General features: G+C 48.8%; 1 protein-coding gene across 10 annotated transcripts in view; it reads left to right on the top strand.

Moving 5' to 3' along the window:
- Positions 1 to 16,313, top strand: part of dmd (dystrophin) — a 2,667,466-nt gene that overhangs the window by 2,329,658 nt on the left and 321,495 nt on the right. For all 10 annotated transcript variants that reach the window (XM_038802261.1, XM_038802266.1, XM_038802267.1 and 7 more), the window contains one exon: positions 4,071 to 4,191. In XM_038802261.1, coding sequence (XP_038658189.1) covers positions 4,071 to 4,191 — 121 coding nt within the window. The remainder of the gene's footprint in view (positions 1 to 4,070; positions 4,192 to 16,313) is intronic.

The following is a 16,313-nucleotide window of genomic DNA, read 5'->3' as shown; positions in this document are numbered from 1 at the left end:
CCCAGGCACACACGGGGAGGATGTGCAGACGCCGCACAGACAGTGACCCAAGATGGAATCGAACCTGGGACCCTGGAGCTGTGAAGCGATTATGCCTAGTCCAGGTCCTAGTCCAGGATTCTCTAAAGGTAAACTTGCAGGTTGAGTCCGTAATTAAGAAAGCAAATGTAATGTTGTCATTTATCTCAAGAGGCTTGGAATATAAAAGCAGGGATGTACTTCTGAGGCTTTATAAAGCACTAGTTAGGCCCCATTTAGAATACTGTGAGCAATTTTGGGCCCCACACCTCAGGAAGGACATACTGGCACTGGAGCGGGTCCAGCGGAGATTCACACGGATGATCCCAGGAATGGTAGGCCTAACATACGATGAACGTCTGAGGATCGTGGGATTATATTCATTGGAGTTTAGGAGGTTGAGGGGAGATCTAATAGAAACTTACAAGATAATGAATGACTTGGATAGGATGGACGTAGGGAAGTTGTTTCCATTAGCAGGGGAGACTAGGACGCGGGGGCACAGCCTTAGAATAAAAGGGAATCACTTTAGAACAGAGATGAGGAGAAATTTCTTCAGCCAGAGAGTGGTAGGTCTGTGGAATTCATTGCCACAGAGGGCGGTGGAGGCCGGGACGTTGAGTGTCTTTAAGACAGAAATTGATAAATTCTTGATTTCTCGAGGAATTAAGGGCTATGGGGAGAGAGCGGGTAAATGGAGTTGAAATCAACCATGATTGAATGGTGGAGTGGACTCGATGGGCCGAATAGCCTTACTTCCGCTCCTATGTCTTATGGTCTTATGCTATCCACAATGCTACTGTGCTGCCCTTAAGAACAAATTAATCTACACTTCATTATTCTACTGTAATCCATGTGCCTATCCAATAGCCGCTTGAAGGTCCCGAATGTTTCTGACTCAACTACTTCCGCAGGCAGTGCATTCCATGCCCCCACTACTCTCTGGGTAAAGAACCTACCTCTGACATCCCCCCTATATCTTCCACCATTCACCTTAAAATGATGTCCCCTTGTAATGGTTTATTCCACCTGGCGAAAAAGTCTCTGACTATCTACTCTATCTATTCCCCTGATAATCTTATAAACCTCTATCAAATCGCCCCTCATCCTTCTCCATTCTATTGAGAAAAGGCCGAGCGCCCTCAACCTTTCCTCATAAGACCTACTCTCCATTCCATGCAACATCCTAGTAAATCTCCTTTGCACCTTTTCCAAAGCTTCCACATCCTTCCTAAAATGAGGTGACCAGAACTGCACACACTACTCCAAATGTGGCCTTACCAAGGTTTTGTACAGCTGCATCATCACCTCACAGCTCTTCAATTCAATCCCTCTGCTAATGAACGCTAGCACACCATAGGCCTTCTTCACAGCTCTATCCACTTGAGTGGCAATTTTCAAAGATCTATGAACATAGACCCCAAGATCTCTCTGCTCCTCCACATTGCCAAGAACCCTACCGTTAACCCTGTATTCCGCATTCATATTTGTCCTTCCAAAATGGACAACCTCACACTTTTCAGGGTTAAACTCCATCTGCCACTTCCCAGCCCAGCTCTGCATCCTATCTATGTCTCTTTGCAGCCAACAACAGCCCTCCTCACTATCCACAACTCCACCAATCTTCGTATCGTCTGCAAATTTACTGACCCACCCTTCAACTCCCTCAACCAAGTCATTAATGAAAATCACAAACAGCAGAGGACCCAGAACTAATCCCTGCGGTACGCCACAGGTAACTGGGCTCCAGGCTGAATATTTGCCATCCACCACCACTCTCTGACTTCTATTGGTTAGCCAATTTGTTATCCAACTGGCCAGATTTCCCACTATCCCATGCCTCCTTACTTTCTGCATAAGCCTACCATGGGGAACTTTATCTAATGCCTTAGTAAAATCCATGTACACTACATCCACTGCTTTACCTTCATCCACATGCTTGGTCACCTCCTCAAAGAATTCAGTATGACTTGTAAGGCAAGACATGCCCCTCACAAATCCGTGCTGACTATCCCTAATCAAGCAGTGTCTTTCCAGATGCTCAAAAATCCTATCCCTCAGTACCCTTTCCATTACTTTGCCTACCACCGAAGTAAGACTAACTGGCCTGTAATTCCCAGGGTTATCCCTATTCCCTTTTTTGAACAGGGGCATGACATTCGCCACTCTCCAATCCCCTGGTACCACACCTGTTGACAGTGAGGACGAAAAGATCATTGCAAACGGCTCTGCAATTTCATCTCTTGCTTCCCATAGAATCCTTGGATATATCCCGTCAGGCCCGGGGGACGTGTCTATCCTCAAGTTTTTCAAAATGCCCAACACATCTTCCTTCCTAACAAGTATCTGCTCAGGCTTACCAGTCTGTTTTACACTGTCCTCTACAACAATATGGGCCCTCTCATTTGTAAATACTGAAGAAATGTACTCATTTAAGACCTTTCCTATCTCTTCAGACTCAATACACAATCTCCCGCTACTGTCCTTGATCGGACCTACCCTCGCTCTAGTCATTCTCATATTTCTTAAATATGTGTAAAAGGCCTTGGGGTTTTCCTTGATTCTACCCGCCAAAGATTTTTCATGCCCTCTCTTAGCTCTCCTAATCCCTTTCTTCAGTTCCCTCCTGGCTATCTTGTATCTCTCGAGCGCCCTGTCTGAACCTTGTTTCCTCAGCCTTACATAAGTCGCCTTCTTCCTCTTAACAAGACATTCAACCTCTCTTGTCAACCATGGTTCCTCACTCGACCATCTCTTTCCTGCCTGACAGGGACATACATATCAAAAAAACATAGTACCTGTTCCTTGAACAAGTTCCACATTTCACGTGTGTCCTTCCCAACTTATGCACTTCAATTCTTGTCTGACAGCATCGTACTTACCCTTCCCCCAATTGTAAACCTTGCCCTGTTGCACGCACCTATCCCTCTCCATTACTAAAGTGAAAGTCACAGAATTGTGGTCACTATCTCCAAAATGCTCCCCCATTAACAAACCTATCACTTGCCCAGGTTCATTACCAAGTACAAAATCCAATATGGCCTCCCCTCTGGTCGGACAATCTATATACTGTGTTAGAAAAGCTTTCTGGACACACTGCACAAACACCACCCTATCCAAACTATTTGATCTAAAGAGTTTCCACTCAATGTTTGGGAAGTTGAAGTCACCCATGAATACTACCCTATGACTTCTGCACCTTTCTAAAATCTGTTTCCCAATCTGTTCCTCCACATCTCTGCTGCTATTGGGGGGCCTATAGAAAGCTCCCAACAAGGTGACTGCTCCTTTCCTATTTCTGACTTCAACCCATACTACCTCAGTAGGCAGATCCTCCCCGAACTGCCGTTCTGCAGCTGTTATACTATCTCTATGCCACCCCCCCACCTCTTTTACCAGCCTCCCTAATCTTATTAAAACATCTATAACCAGGGACCTCCAACAACCATTTCTACCCCTCTTCTATCCACGTTTCCGTGATGGCCACCACATCGTAGTCCCAAGTACCGATCCATGCCTTAAGTTCACCCACCTTATTCCTGATGCTTCTTGCGTTGAAGTATACACACTTCAACCCATCTCCGTGCCTGCAAGTACTCTCCTTTGTCAGTGTTACCTTCCTCACTGCCTCACTACATGCTTTGGAGTCCTGAATATTGGCTACCTTAGTTGCTGGACTACAAATCCGGTTCCCATTCCCTGGCCAAATTAGTTTAAACCCTCCTGAGGAGTGCTACAAAACCTCCCTCCCAGGATATTGGTGACGCATGTTATGCCAGAACATGTTGGACCTCACTTTGTCTGGCAGCTCGCCCCCCCCCCCCGACCTTGCCCTACCAGCAACAAGGAGGTCGCAATAACATTGCTCAAGTGATCTTCGGAACACACAAGCCTCCACCACATTGATGTTCAGATTCACAGAGGGAAAATGTCTCACATTTGTACTAGTACAATTCCTGAAGGTTTAATAGTATTTCTCTGATGACTTAATTTCAATACTTATTTTAGCCCTTGTGGAAGTTGAGATATAATATGCCATATACTTATTCCAGACTTTCAAGCGGGAGTTGAAGGCAAAGGAACCAGTGGTCATGAGTGTTTTGGATACAGTGCGTGTGTTCTTGGCTGATCAGCCTATTGAAGGACCTGAAAGTCTTCTGTCATCACCAAAAGGTAATTACTCCACTTGTGTTCACCACACAATAAAGTTTAATTGCTAGCCATTCAGTCTGTGTTGTATGATTTGCTGAAAACTGTTTCCTCATGTTCAGCTGAGGACAGTTATAGTGAGTTGCAGCTTTCTTACTGATGAGGTGAAGCTTTGTGTTATCCGCAGACCCAATTATATAGGATTATAAAATTTGCTATCCTTGCTGCTCCACTCTTTTTGAAAGAAGCATCAGGCTTAGTCAGTTTCTTTTCATGTTTATTAATGTCGGGACAATTCTCCACCGTGTTTCGCCTGGTGAGAGGGAGAGCCCCTAAAAGGGGTTTGAGGTGGACACCAAATGAAGCATGACACTACCTGCAATTGGCACCTTATGCAATCTGGCCCATGCCCTCGCTGGCAAATGTGCATTGACATAAACTCAGACCGTTTCTTCCCCGAGTCTTCTCCAAATTCCCCCTCCCCCCACCCTGCGCAGCTGAGGCTGGCAGGAATCACCATTGGTCTCCACCATTGGAGACCAGACCAGGGGGCGCAGGGTGTTCATAAATATCTTGGAATTAAGTGCTTTCACTTCCTCTTTTTCTCAGTAGACAGCACTTTAACACTTTTTATGTGGTCAGGACCTGTCAATCATAGCCAAATGTTTATAAACATTGCAGTTAGGTTTACAGCAGGCTATTTGAGATGCATTCAAGCATGAAGGGAAATTAAATTAAACGATCTAGACATCTGATTGTCTGGAAGCTGTCAATTACAGGCTATGAAAACCTTTTTCTCTTGAAGTGGATAAACATTTTGCAGATCAAAGGATCTGAGGGGGTTCAAAGCCTGGTGATGTGGGTTTGGCTTTCTATGAAGTCACAGCTGCTGCTTTCTACACATCTGTCTGAGGCAGCAAATGTAAGGAACAGGTAAGTGAAATTAGTGATATTTTTCACTCTTTCTGTCTGGACTGCTCTTTAGCTTCCAGGCAGTGTTGGCTGATTGTGGGGGAGGCTCTGTTATGGGGTATGTGGTGATATGCTTATCTGTATATAACTGTACATAGCTGCACCAATTCACATAACAGTACCAATGTATGTAGATGATGATCAATACACGTCGTGACAGTAATGACCTCCTGCCAGTAGATGGAACTAGACACACATGGAGCCACACATATATATATATATATATATATATATATATATATATATATATCGGAGGATGGACGAGACAGGGGCACATGGTAGCAGGATGGACAAGACAGTTGTATCTCACCTCAGCTCTACAGCAACTTAGAATTAATTATCTGAACATAGGTTAGTTGGTTACCTCCCAACGTGCTAAGAATAAATACATGTTACAACCATATACATGTTCTACCCGTGCCTTCATGATCAGGGAAGTCATAGACCTCAACATGGTGCCAGGAGTGCTGAAGGTAACCACAGACAAGACAAACCACGCGGAAGAATAGAAGAACCTGAACGAACGACCTTTCTACCAACCTGGTGAACTAACGATTTGTGACCCCACGTAATGCAAGACGGTGAAGTGTGAGATGAATGATTTGAAGGTATCCAACCAACTTCAAGTCTCGGGGAAATTTGGACATAAACTGGCGCAGTTTTAAACAGCAGTTTGATCTCTGCCTTTTGGCCCATGACCTCCAGATGCACCCTGATGAAAGGCAAGTTGCGTTGCTGCTAACGACAGCAGGTCTTCAAGCACTTGAACTTTATAACTCTTTTGGTCTTGATAACGAAGAACAGTGCTATGACGAGGTGATTCAGCGCTTTGATCTCCATTATTCTCCGAAAAAAGAAGACTTTTGAATGATGTGTGTTCCCTTCCCGTGCCAAAAAAGACAAGGAATCCTTCGACAACTTTACGATGGATTTAAGGTTAAAGGCCCAGTCATGCAATTTTGGACAGTTGCAGTCTTCAAAGTTTTTTTCATAAATTTAGAGTACCCAATTCTTTTATTTTTCCAATTAAGGGGCAATATATCGTGGCCAATCCACCTACCCTGACATCTTTGTATTGTGGGGCGAAACCCACGCAAACACGGGGAGAATGTGCAAACTCCATACGGACAGTGACCCAGAGCCAGGATCAAACCTGGGACCTCGGCGCCGTGAGACAGCAGTGCTATCCACTATGCCACTGTGCTGCCCTGCAGTCTTCAATGTTCCATGACCAAATCAGTTATGGGATCTCGGGTGTTGTGCTCAAGAATGATTGTTGAGAGAAGACAACCTCACGTCGGCCACTACCATCAGAATCTGCCGGGCAAGTGAGCTCTCTGCGCAGCGGATCTGGGCCTCAGAACAGAAAGTGTTGCCGCCAAACTCAAATGCGATGTTGGCGCCATAAATGCCGTGATGCAGTTCAGAAAGAAACATTGTCCCGGTGCGGGCGGCCATTTTGAGTGTACCAGTATGCAGCCGCACATGAAACATAGTTGTGGTGCAGGCGGCCATTTTGAGTGCACCGATCTGCAACATCGAAAGAAATGTGGTCTCGATGGGAGCGGCAATTATGGGCAACAAGCAATTTTGTTGCAGAAATGTAGCAGCAGACTGTTGCCATGGTGATGCCCTGCTGTCAAAAAAATTTGTCACAAGTGTGGCTGAACCGGTCACTATGCACAGTTGTCCGGGCAAAAAAGAGCCCAGGCAAGGGCAAAGGGGATAACTACCAGGCCGATGTACATAAAGTTATGAAGAACGATTCAAACAGTTCGGCTGGCCAAAACAAAGAAATGACGCTTCCGGTCTGCAGGAACAAATGAGGACAGACCGACGATCCTAGTAATGCTCAATGGAATGACCATCAAATGCAAACTTGATACGGGAGTGAGAGCAAACCTGATCCCGTTCTCTCTGGAAGGACAACAATGGTCATCGGATCCCAACTTTTGTGAGAATGCGATCTTGATGTCACCGTCAGAGAGGTAACGCATAGAATACGATTCTCCATGGTGGAGACGAAGCGTGATTCACTCATCGGGGTGTAGGCATGTGAAGAGCTCGGGCTCGTCAAGAGGGTGTACACCACAGATTACGTGGCACCCCACCGACATATCTTGGTGGAGTCGACCTCAAAGACACATCTGGAGGTATTTCAGGGGTTTGGCACCCTACCCTTCACCTACCGCATACAACTAAAGGAGGATGCAAGACCAGTAGTGCATGCACCCTGACAGGTGCCTGCTCTGCTGAGGCAGAAACTCAAAGCTGAGTTGCAGCGGCTGGCAACCCTGGGTGTCATTAGGCGCATAGAAGAACCCACTGACTGGGTAAACTCCATGGTATGCGTGAAGAAACGGAACTGGTGATAGTGGCGAACTCCGCTGCCCAGGCATCCTGGCAGGCTTTGTCCACATTGAAATGGATAAATTGTGCCGACTGGGCATATAGAGCCTCCATGACGCGCGGATGCACCTGTGCACCGAGGTCTGTGAGATCCCGGACAGGTCCCCACTCAGCACCTGGAGTAAAAGTTCAGGGCGACCGTCACCTTGACACCACCTGGAATAGGCGTCCTGCCCCATTCTCCCATGGTGCAAGGGGCGCCATGATGTGGCAGATATGTCACACTGTCTCACTGCTCAGGCAGAGTCTTCGACTGCATTCTTGGTCCCGTAGGTCATCGAATGTCAGGCGCTGCCCGTACATGCGAGGCGTCATGTGGCTCCTCCTTTGCACCTTCTCCTCTTCGGCCTGTTGGGCAGCCGGCTCTCCACCCTGGATGGCTGCCTCCTGTTCCACTTCCTCCTCGAGGAGCTCCTGCTCGTACAGCGGTAGGGCATCCCTCACAGCTACAGCGACTAGCAGGAAGGCCACCACTGCTGGTTGAATTCCAATATCCATTGTCTGCATGGGGTGAAAGGCCGTCATGTTAGCTTGGTGCATACCCCATGCCCAACCAGGTCCAATGGGCTAGATGGTGCCCTGGTTGGCACTGCTGGCTGTGCCTCCGCTTTTCGCTCCCCCCCCCCCCCCACTCTCTTGGCCTGTCGATGCCTGACACTGTGGGGGCCTCTGGCCCTAACACCTCTTGCTGCTGCCAGGAGTACCATCGGCTGGCGCTGCCCTTGCCAGGAGTGCACGCCGCGGACCCCGCTGGCACCTGCATAGGGGCTACTGTGGGCGTTGTCTTTGGCTGATGCCTCGCCGGCAGGTGGCGGCCGAGGGATATAGTGGAGGTGTATAGTGGAGGGTGGGGTCGGGTGTATGATGGAGGGTGGAGTGGAGGGTGGGGACTTGGATGCCAGGTGGTGGGGTGGGGTGAGTCCCACACCTATACGGCGGTGTCACTCTGCAGAACCAGGGGCCAAAGTGGGTGATCAGTGGGATACGCAGTAAGATGGCTGCCTTGCAGGCCATGGCAATGGCGGGCTGTGGCTGGACTCTACCCCACTCCTGTAGGGAGTTGCTCCAGCCACATGGCCTGTTCCTGAGGATGGAGTTGTCACATTTAACTTATATTTTATCATATACCTGATGTGGCACTAACCGATAAGGAGCAAGCAGTTCTTTGCCTTCTGTTTGTTTGGCCATAGAACTGGTCATTAACAAATAATACAGACTTGTGGCAGGCAACAACAATTGATCTCACCATTCCTACACCCTAGAGTGGACGGTAGGCTGGGGTTTATTACCATCGATAAGCAATACTTCCTTTCCTGAAAAGTTGTCCACATCCTTATCCCATCCATAAGATTCCAACAATCTGTTACTTTAATGAATATGAGTGAGATTGCAATGTAATGCCATTGTGCAAACTGTGGACAGTTGGGTGTTGTGGGGGAAGTTGAAAATCCCCAAATCCATTTCACATAGATTCCTTACAGGCTACAGTTCGAAAGAGAGACTTCCATTGCTTCATTCTGATTGCATTTGTTTGTTTTAAAATGTATTTTATTTAAAAACATGAACAGGTTACAGCAAATAAACACCCCGGGTAACATACTTCCCAACAATCAGCTATACAGTCTGTACAGATTTTCCCTCTTTTTCACCCCCCCTCCCCTCCCCCATCCCCCTGCGATGAACAGCTCCTCAAACATGATCACAAACATCCCCACCTTTCCTCAAAGCCGCCTGAGGAGCCCCTTAACTCATACTTTATTTTCTCCAACCGCAAGAAGTCGTACAGGTCATCTAACCAAGCCACTACCCCCGGTGGCGATGCCGTCCACCACTCCATCAAAATTCGCTGGCATGCAATCAGCGAGGTGAAGGCCACAACATCAGCCTTCCTCCTCTCCATGAGCTCCGGCTTCTCTGAAACCCCAAATATCGCCACCAAAGGGCCTGGGTTCACCTCCTCCACTACCCTGGCCAAGACCGCAAACACTCCCACCCACAACCTTCCCAATTTTTTGCAACCCCAAAACATGTGCGCTTGATTCGCTGGCCCCCGCCCACACTTCTCTCACACATCTGCTACACCCTGAAAAAACCTACTCATTCTCCGTTCTCGCCCGGGTCATATGCACCCTATGCACTAGCTTAAACTGCACCAGGTTCATCCTTGCACAAAAGGCGGTCCCATTTACCCTACGCAGTGCCTCACTCCATACTCCCCAATTGATCTCCATTCCCAACTCGCTTCCAATTTCTCCTTGGTCTTCACCACCCGCTCACCTCCCTGCTCCCCCAGCCACTTGTATATGTCTTCAAGAGTAGTAAGGGTGTGGAATGCACTGCCTGCAACAGTAGTGGACTCGCCAACACTAAACGCATTCAAATGGTCATTGGATAGACATATGGACGATAAGGGAATGGTGTAGATGGGCTTTAGAGGGGTTTCACAGGTCGGCGCAACATCGAGGGCCGAAGGGCCTGTACTGCGCTGTAATGTTCTATGTTCAATCCTTCCCTCCCCTTTCGTGCAAAGTCCCTAACCTGCAGATACCTGAACTCGCATCCGAAAAAAGGCCTTTGGTATAAAGATCGGGAGAGCCTGAAAGATAAACAGTAACCTCGGCAAAATGTTCATTTTCACCACTTGGACCTTCCCTGCCAACGTTAAGTGCAGTTTACCCCACCTCCTAACCCCACCTTTCTAGCAGGCCCATAATCCTTCTCATATTCTCCAACGGATCTGAAACATTCAGCAAGAGGTCGTCGGCGCAGAGCGACACCCGATGCTCCCTCTGTCCCCTCATAAACCCCCGCCACTCCGCCAACCCCTTGAGAGCCATTGCCAATGGCTCTATGGCCAGCGCAAACAGCAATGGCAACAGCGGGCATCCCTGCCTCATACCCCTGTGTAAGTCAAAGCTTCGTGAGCTCATATCATTTGTCCTCACCCTCGCCCTTGGTGGCACATACAGCAACCTCACCCATGCCACAAATCTCGGCCCAAACAGAAACCTTCCCAAAACCTCGAACAAGTACCACCACTCCACCCAATCAAATGTCTTCTCCGCATCAATGGACAACGTTACCTCCGGTACCAGAGCCCCCGACGTATTCATCACCACATTCAACACCCTTATATTACTCGCGAGCTGCCTGCCCTTCGCGAAGGCTGTTTGATCTTCTGCAATCACTTCCAGGACACAGTCCTCTATCCTCCCCGCCAGCAACTTAGCTAATACTTTCACATCTATGTTCAATAGTGATATGGGTCTTTATGACGTACATTCCACCGGGTCCTTCCCTTTTTTGGGGATTAGTGTGATTACTGCCTGCGTCATCATATCCGGCAACTCCCCTTCTCCAGTGCTTCACAGATGTGGTGCCAGGTCCATCGCGAATTCCTTCGAAAATTCCGCCAGGTACCCATCTGGCCCGGGGCCTTCCCCGACTTCAAACCCCTGATACTATCCAGCACATCCCTCAGCCCCTGGGGCTCCTCCAACGCCTGCCTCTTTGCTTCCTCCACCTGTGGAAATTCCAGCTCGTCCAGAAACCGCCCCATGTCCCCCTCCTCTCCCCCTGGGTCCACTTTGTAAAGTCCTGGTAGTACGCCCTAAACGCCTTGTTTATCCTCCCTGCCTCCAATGCCATCCCCAGCCCAAGTCCGTATCTTCAGAAGGTATACTCCCTTCCCCCTTAGATCTGAAAACACCATGGGTCCACTACATCCATCCTCTCCAGAAACCCTCCCAACTCCCTTGTCATTCGTACCCCACCCATCGACCTGGGGCTCGACCTATCCACCCTCGGCTGCAGGACACAGTTAAAATCTCATCCCATGATCAACTGGTGCTTGGTCAAATCGGGATCACTGCCAGCAACCCCCTAATAAAACTCACATCATCCCAATTTGGGGCATACACATTTACCAACACCACTGGCACCCCTTCCAATACCCCATTCTCAACCGGATCCCTCACCTCCTTCGTGCTCACAAATCCCATTTTATTGTTCAATAAAATCGCCACTCCCCTCGATTTCAAATCAAACCCCGAGTGAAAAACCTGCCTCACCCACCCCTTCCTTAACCTAACGTGGACCTTCACACTGAGGTGCATCTCCTGCAGAAAGACCACCCTGCTTTCAAGCTCCTGAGGTCCGCGAACACCCATGACCTTTTAACCGGCTCATTCAGTCCCCGGACGTTCCACGCTACCAACCTTACCGGAGGTTTATGAATCCAATCCCCTCTACCACCTGTCATCGTCCCCACTTAACCCTCGCCCCTTTAATTCCACCCAATACCTCGCCAATCCCAGATGGCCCCTTCCTCCGCCCCTGACCATGTCACGTGTCACTCCCTGCCACGTCGCGATAATCTTCCCCGCCTTCTCCCCCACCACCTCACTTCCGTTCACCAGCACAACCTGTTAGCACAGCCACCCCTGCCCAAAAGCACCTCCCAATGCTGATTGCATTTGTAACCAGCTGCTGGAGATGGAGAAATTGTAATATACCCAATATTTCAGTCATCACACCTCATGATCTTAAACATGTTTCAATCGATTGAAAATGGCAGAAATATCCACCGTTATCGCTCCTTATTTTTAATTTGAATATTTCTTTGCGTAACAGAAATTTTGCAAAATATTTGTACTTTTTAATAAACAATTTTATTGAGGTATTTTTGGCATATGAAACAATGACATTGTATAGTACTGTACACAAAGGAAGCAAATAACACATTGTACAAACCACAACTCCATTCTCGCAAGGACCAGCCTCAACCACCCCCTACTCGAATTACCCTAGCCCCCCCCCACCCTTGCTGACGATTAATTCTCAACAAAGAAGACAATGAATGGCTGCCACCTCCGGGCGAACCCCGACAGTGAACCTCTCAAGGTGAACTTAACTTTCTCTCGACCGAGAAAGCTCGCCATGTCCGATAGCCATACTTTGGTCTTCGGGGGCCTTGTGTCCCTCCATGCCAACAGTATTCGTCGCCAGGCTACCAGGGAAGCAAAGGCCAAGACGTCGGCCTCCTTCTCCTCCTGGACACCCGGGTCCTCCGACACCCCAAAGATTGCCACCTCAGGACTCATTACCACCCCAGTTTTCAAAACCCTGGACATGATGTCTGCGAATGCCTGCCAGTATCCCCTGAGTATAGGGCACGACCAGAACATGTGCATGTGATTAGCCGGCCCACCGGCGCATCTGTCACACTTGTCCTTCAGCCCGAAGAATTTACTCATCCAGGCCACCATCATGTGGGCCCGGTGCACGACCATAAACTAGATCAGATTGAGCCTGGCGCAGGTTGCAGTCGTGTTTACTCTGCTCAGAGCTTCTGCCCAAATAACGTCCTCCATCTCCCCTCCGAGCTCCTCTTCCCACTTAAGCTTCAGGTCCTCAGTCAGTGTCTCCTCTGTTCCTATTAGTTCTTTGTAAATATCTGAGACTCTACCCTCACCTACCTCTCCTGTCGATACTACCCTGTCCTGCCTCCCCTTTGGCGGGAGGCGTGGGAAGAACAGCACCAGCCTGCGCACGAAATCCCTCGCCTGTAAGTATCTAAAGTCATTCCCTCCCGCTAGCCAAAACTTCTCCTCCAATGCCCTCATGCTCGGGAAGCTCCCTTCCAAGAACAGATCAACCACCCTCGCAATCCCCGCCCTCCGCACAGTCGATACCCACCGTCCATATTCCCCGGGGAAAATCGGTGATTGCTGCAGATTGGGGTCCACACCGATGTTCTCACTTCCCCTATGTGCCTCCTCCACTGGCCCCAGATCCGAAGAGCCGCTACCACTATAGGCTGGTGGAGTACCGCGCCGGCAGGAGCGGCAGAGGCGCCATAACTAGGGCTGCAAAACTGTGTCCCTGCACGATGCAGCCTCCATCCGCTCCCAAACCGACCGCGTACCCACCATCCATTTCCTTATCATCGCCATGTTGGGCGCCCAGTAGTAGTTGCCAAAGTTCGGCAACGCCAGCCCCCCTTTCCCTCTGTTCCTTTCGAGCATCACCTTCCTCACCCGCGGAATTTTATTCAGCCTCTTAAAGAAGGACCTCGGGATGAAAATGGGGAGACACTGAAATATGAACAAGAATCTTGGGAGAATCGTCATCTTAACAGTCTCCACTCTCCTCGGTAGTGACAGCGGGAGCGCATCCCAACCCCGAACCTCCTCCCTCACTCTTTCCACCTGTCGGGACAGGTTGAGCTTATGCAACTTGCCCCAGTTCCGGACCACCTGTATCCCCAAGTATCTGAAGCTTTCAGGAAGATATTGAGGCAGGTCCATGCGTGAACAGAGCCGTGGTTTGCACTATGTTTAATTTGTGTCTTGACTTCTTTTTCTTGTGCTGCACAATGCCACTTTTTCTATATGCCTAAAATACCTCAAAAAGTTGTTTGTTAAAAAAAAATTATCTGAAGCTTTCTCCTACCAGCCTGAATGGCAACCCCTTCAGCCTACTCTCCTGCCTCCTCGCCTGAATTACGAACAATTCACTCTTAGCCATGTTCAATTTATATCCTGAAAACCGGTTTCCATGATACCGTCCATCCCCGCCATTACGATACGTATAACAGCAGGTCATCCGCATATAACGAGACTTTATGTTCCACTCCCCCCTGGACCAGCCCTTTCCAGTCCCTTGAAGCTCTCAGAGCAATTGCCAGGGGCTTTTTGGCCAGCATGAACAGCAGTGTGGAGAGAGGGCAACCCTGCCTTGTCCCGCGGTGCAGTCTGAACTAATCTGATCCCCTTTCCTTGGCCAGCCCCCCCAGCCATGTGTCGCGCATCCTCTGGCCTGCCTCCTGGCCGGCTCCACCCATGTCTTCCTCACTGTTGCCCTGTTCAGTTTCCGTCCTCATCAGCAGATCAACTCTCTCCCCTTCCCCGCACCCTCCCTCCAGCAACACAATCCAACACCTGACCCCTGCTCCAATCTAACTATATGAACACCCCCCACCTGGCTTTCCTTGACTAGCCCACCCCGCTAGCCTAGTAGCTCCCAGCGTCGGCGCCAGCGCGTCTCTCATCCCTTGTTCCCTGGCTCCCCTCCCCCCAGCCCACCCACACCACTTCCCCAAACCAGTCCTGCTTAAACAAAAACTCTATACAAGTCAGAAACATCCCCAACAATAGCGCAATTTAAATAAAACAAATAGAGATAAGAAGTACCAGGCACGCTCAGCCCTTCTCCTCCACACACAGAAAAAGATTGCAAAAAATTCCTCCGAAACCCCCATCATAACCGCACCTTTTTAACTATTTTCTTTTTTATATTTTCCCCCTACCAAAACTCCAACCAAACAAGAAACCCAAAAAGGAAGCATTCAAGGAAACCACGAAAAAGAACAAGAAAAACACATTGCAACCAAAATACAATAACCTAAAAAGGTCGAAAAAACGAAAAGAACGGACCCAAGCATACAGCGAGAGAGAAACAAACTAGACTTTAAAGTTCCACCATGAGTCCAAGAGTCCTCAGCTCAGGGCCAGCCCATGCTTCTTAACAAAGTTCATCATCTCCTTGGGTTCCTCGAAATAGTGGTATTTCATACGTAACCCACAGTCGCACCGAGAAAAGCAGCCCGAACTTCACCTTGTTCTTATACAAAATTTCCTTCACCTGCCTGTAGCCTCCCCTCCTCCTGGCCACCTCAGTACTCAGGTCTTGGTAAACACGCAGGGTGCTATTGTCGCAAGTACAGCTTTGTGTGCTCTTGGCCCATTGCAGAACCCGCTCCTTGTCCAGGTACCTGTGGAACTGGACCACCATCACTCGTGCGGGACCCCCTCATCGCGGCTGCCTCACCTGCACTCTGTATGCCCTGTCCACCACGGGCAGGCGAGGGAACACCTCGTTCCCCAGCAGCTTTTGAAATATACCCTCCACATATGCGGCAGCATCCAGCCCCTCAGCCCCCTCCGGGAGGCCAACGATTCTTACATTCTGCCGGCGAGATCTGTTCTCCAGGTCCTCCAGCCTTTCCAGGAGCATTTTTTGCTTATCCTTCAACCTCCGAATCTCCACGTCCGCCACCGTTTGAAAGTCGGCCTGCTCCTCCACCGTCTTCTCCAACTTCTTGAGCTTCTCAGCCTGATCATCCAGCCTTTTTTTCAATCGGTCCATATTTATCGCGCTTCAGAGCTAAAAAGCCCTCCTGCATGGCCTGTAGCAGCTGCTCCATTGTAGGCTGGACTGTTGGCGCCTTGCTCTGAACATCGGCCATATTGGTCTCTCTCACAGCCTCCACCGTACCCTTGCTTGACCACTTCTTCTGCTGTTTACGGTCCCTCCAGCTTCTTAAGTCCATACAACTCTGTATGGGTTCAGTGCCTGAGTACTATTGCTTTCCAGTTCCGCGCTCAAAAGTGCAAAAACGTCAGGGGAAAAGGTCCAGAAGTCCGATCGAAACGGGAGCCACCAAATATGCGACTTACTCTCTCATAGCCGCCACCGGAAGTCTCCATGTTTGTACTTTTTAAAGATTAAATTATTTACTTGTGTCTTAAGCAGTTTTTTGCAAGATTCAAACTTAATAATAGTAAAAAATTAATTAAGCTGCATGCCTAATAGAAAAATACTTAAGTCCATGGTGTAGGTCAGGCGTCTCAGACGAAGAATCCCAATTGTGTGGAAGCTCTTTTTCATCAGATCCTTTCTGTTGACATTTATCTACCATTTCTCAATAACTGTGCTTCTACAGTTGGGGTAGCAGATGCTTGATGTATCTCAAAGTTGGCTGT

This window comes from Scyliorhinus canicula, chromosome 7 (assembly GCF_902713615.1).
Source record: "Scyliorhinus canicula chromosome 7, sScyCan1.1, whole genome shotgun sequence".
NCBI classification, from domain to species: Eukaryota; Metazoa; Chordata; class Chondrichthyes; order Carcharhiniformes; family Scyliorhinidae; genus Scyliorhinus; species Scyliorhinus canicula.
This window is presented reverse-complemented; position numbering and strand designations above follow the sequence as displayed.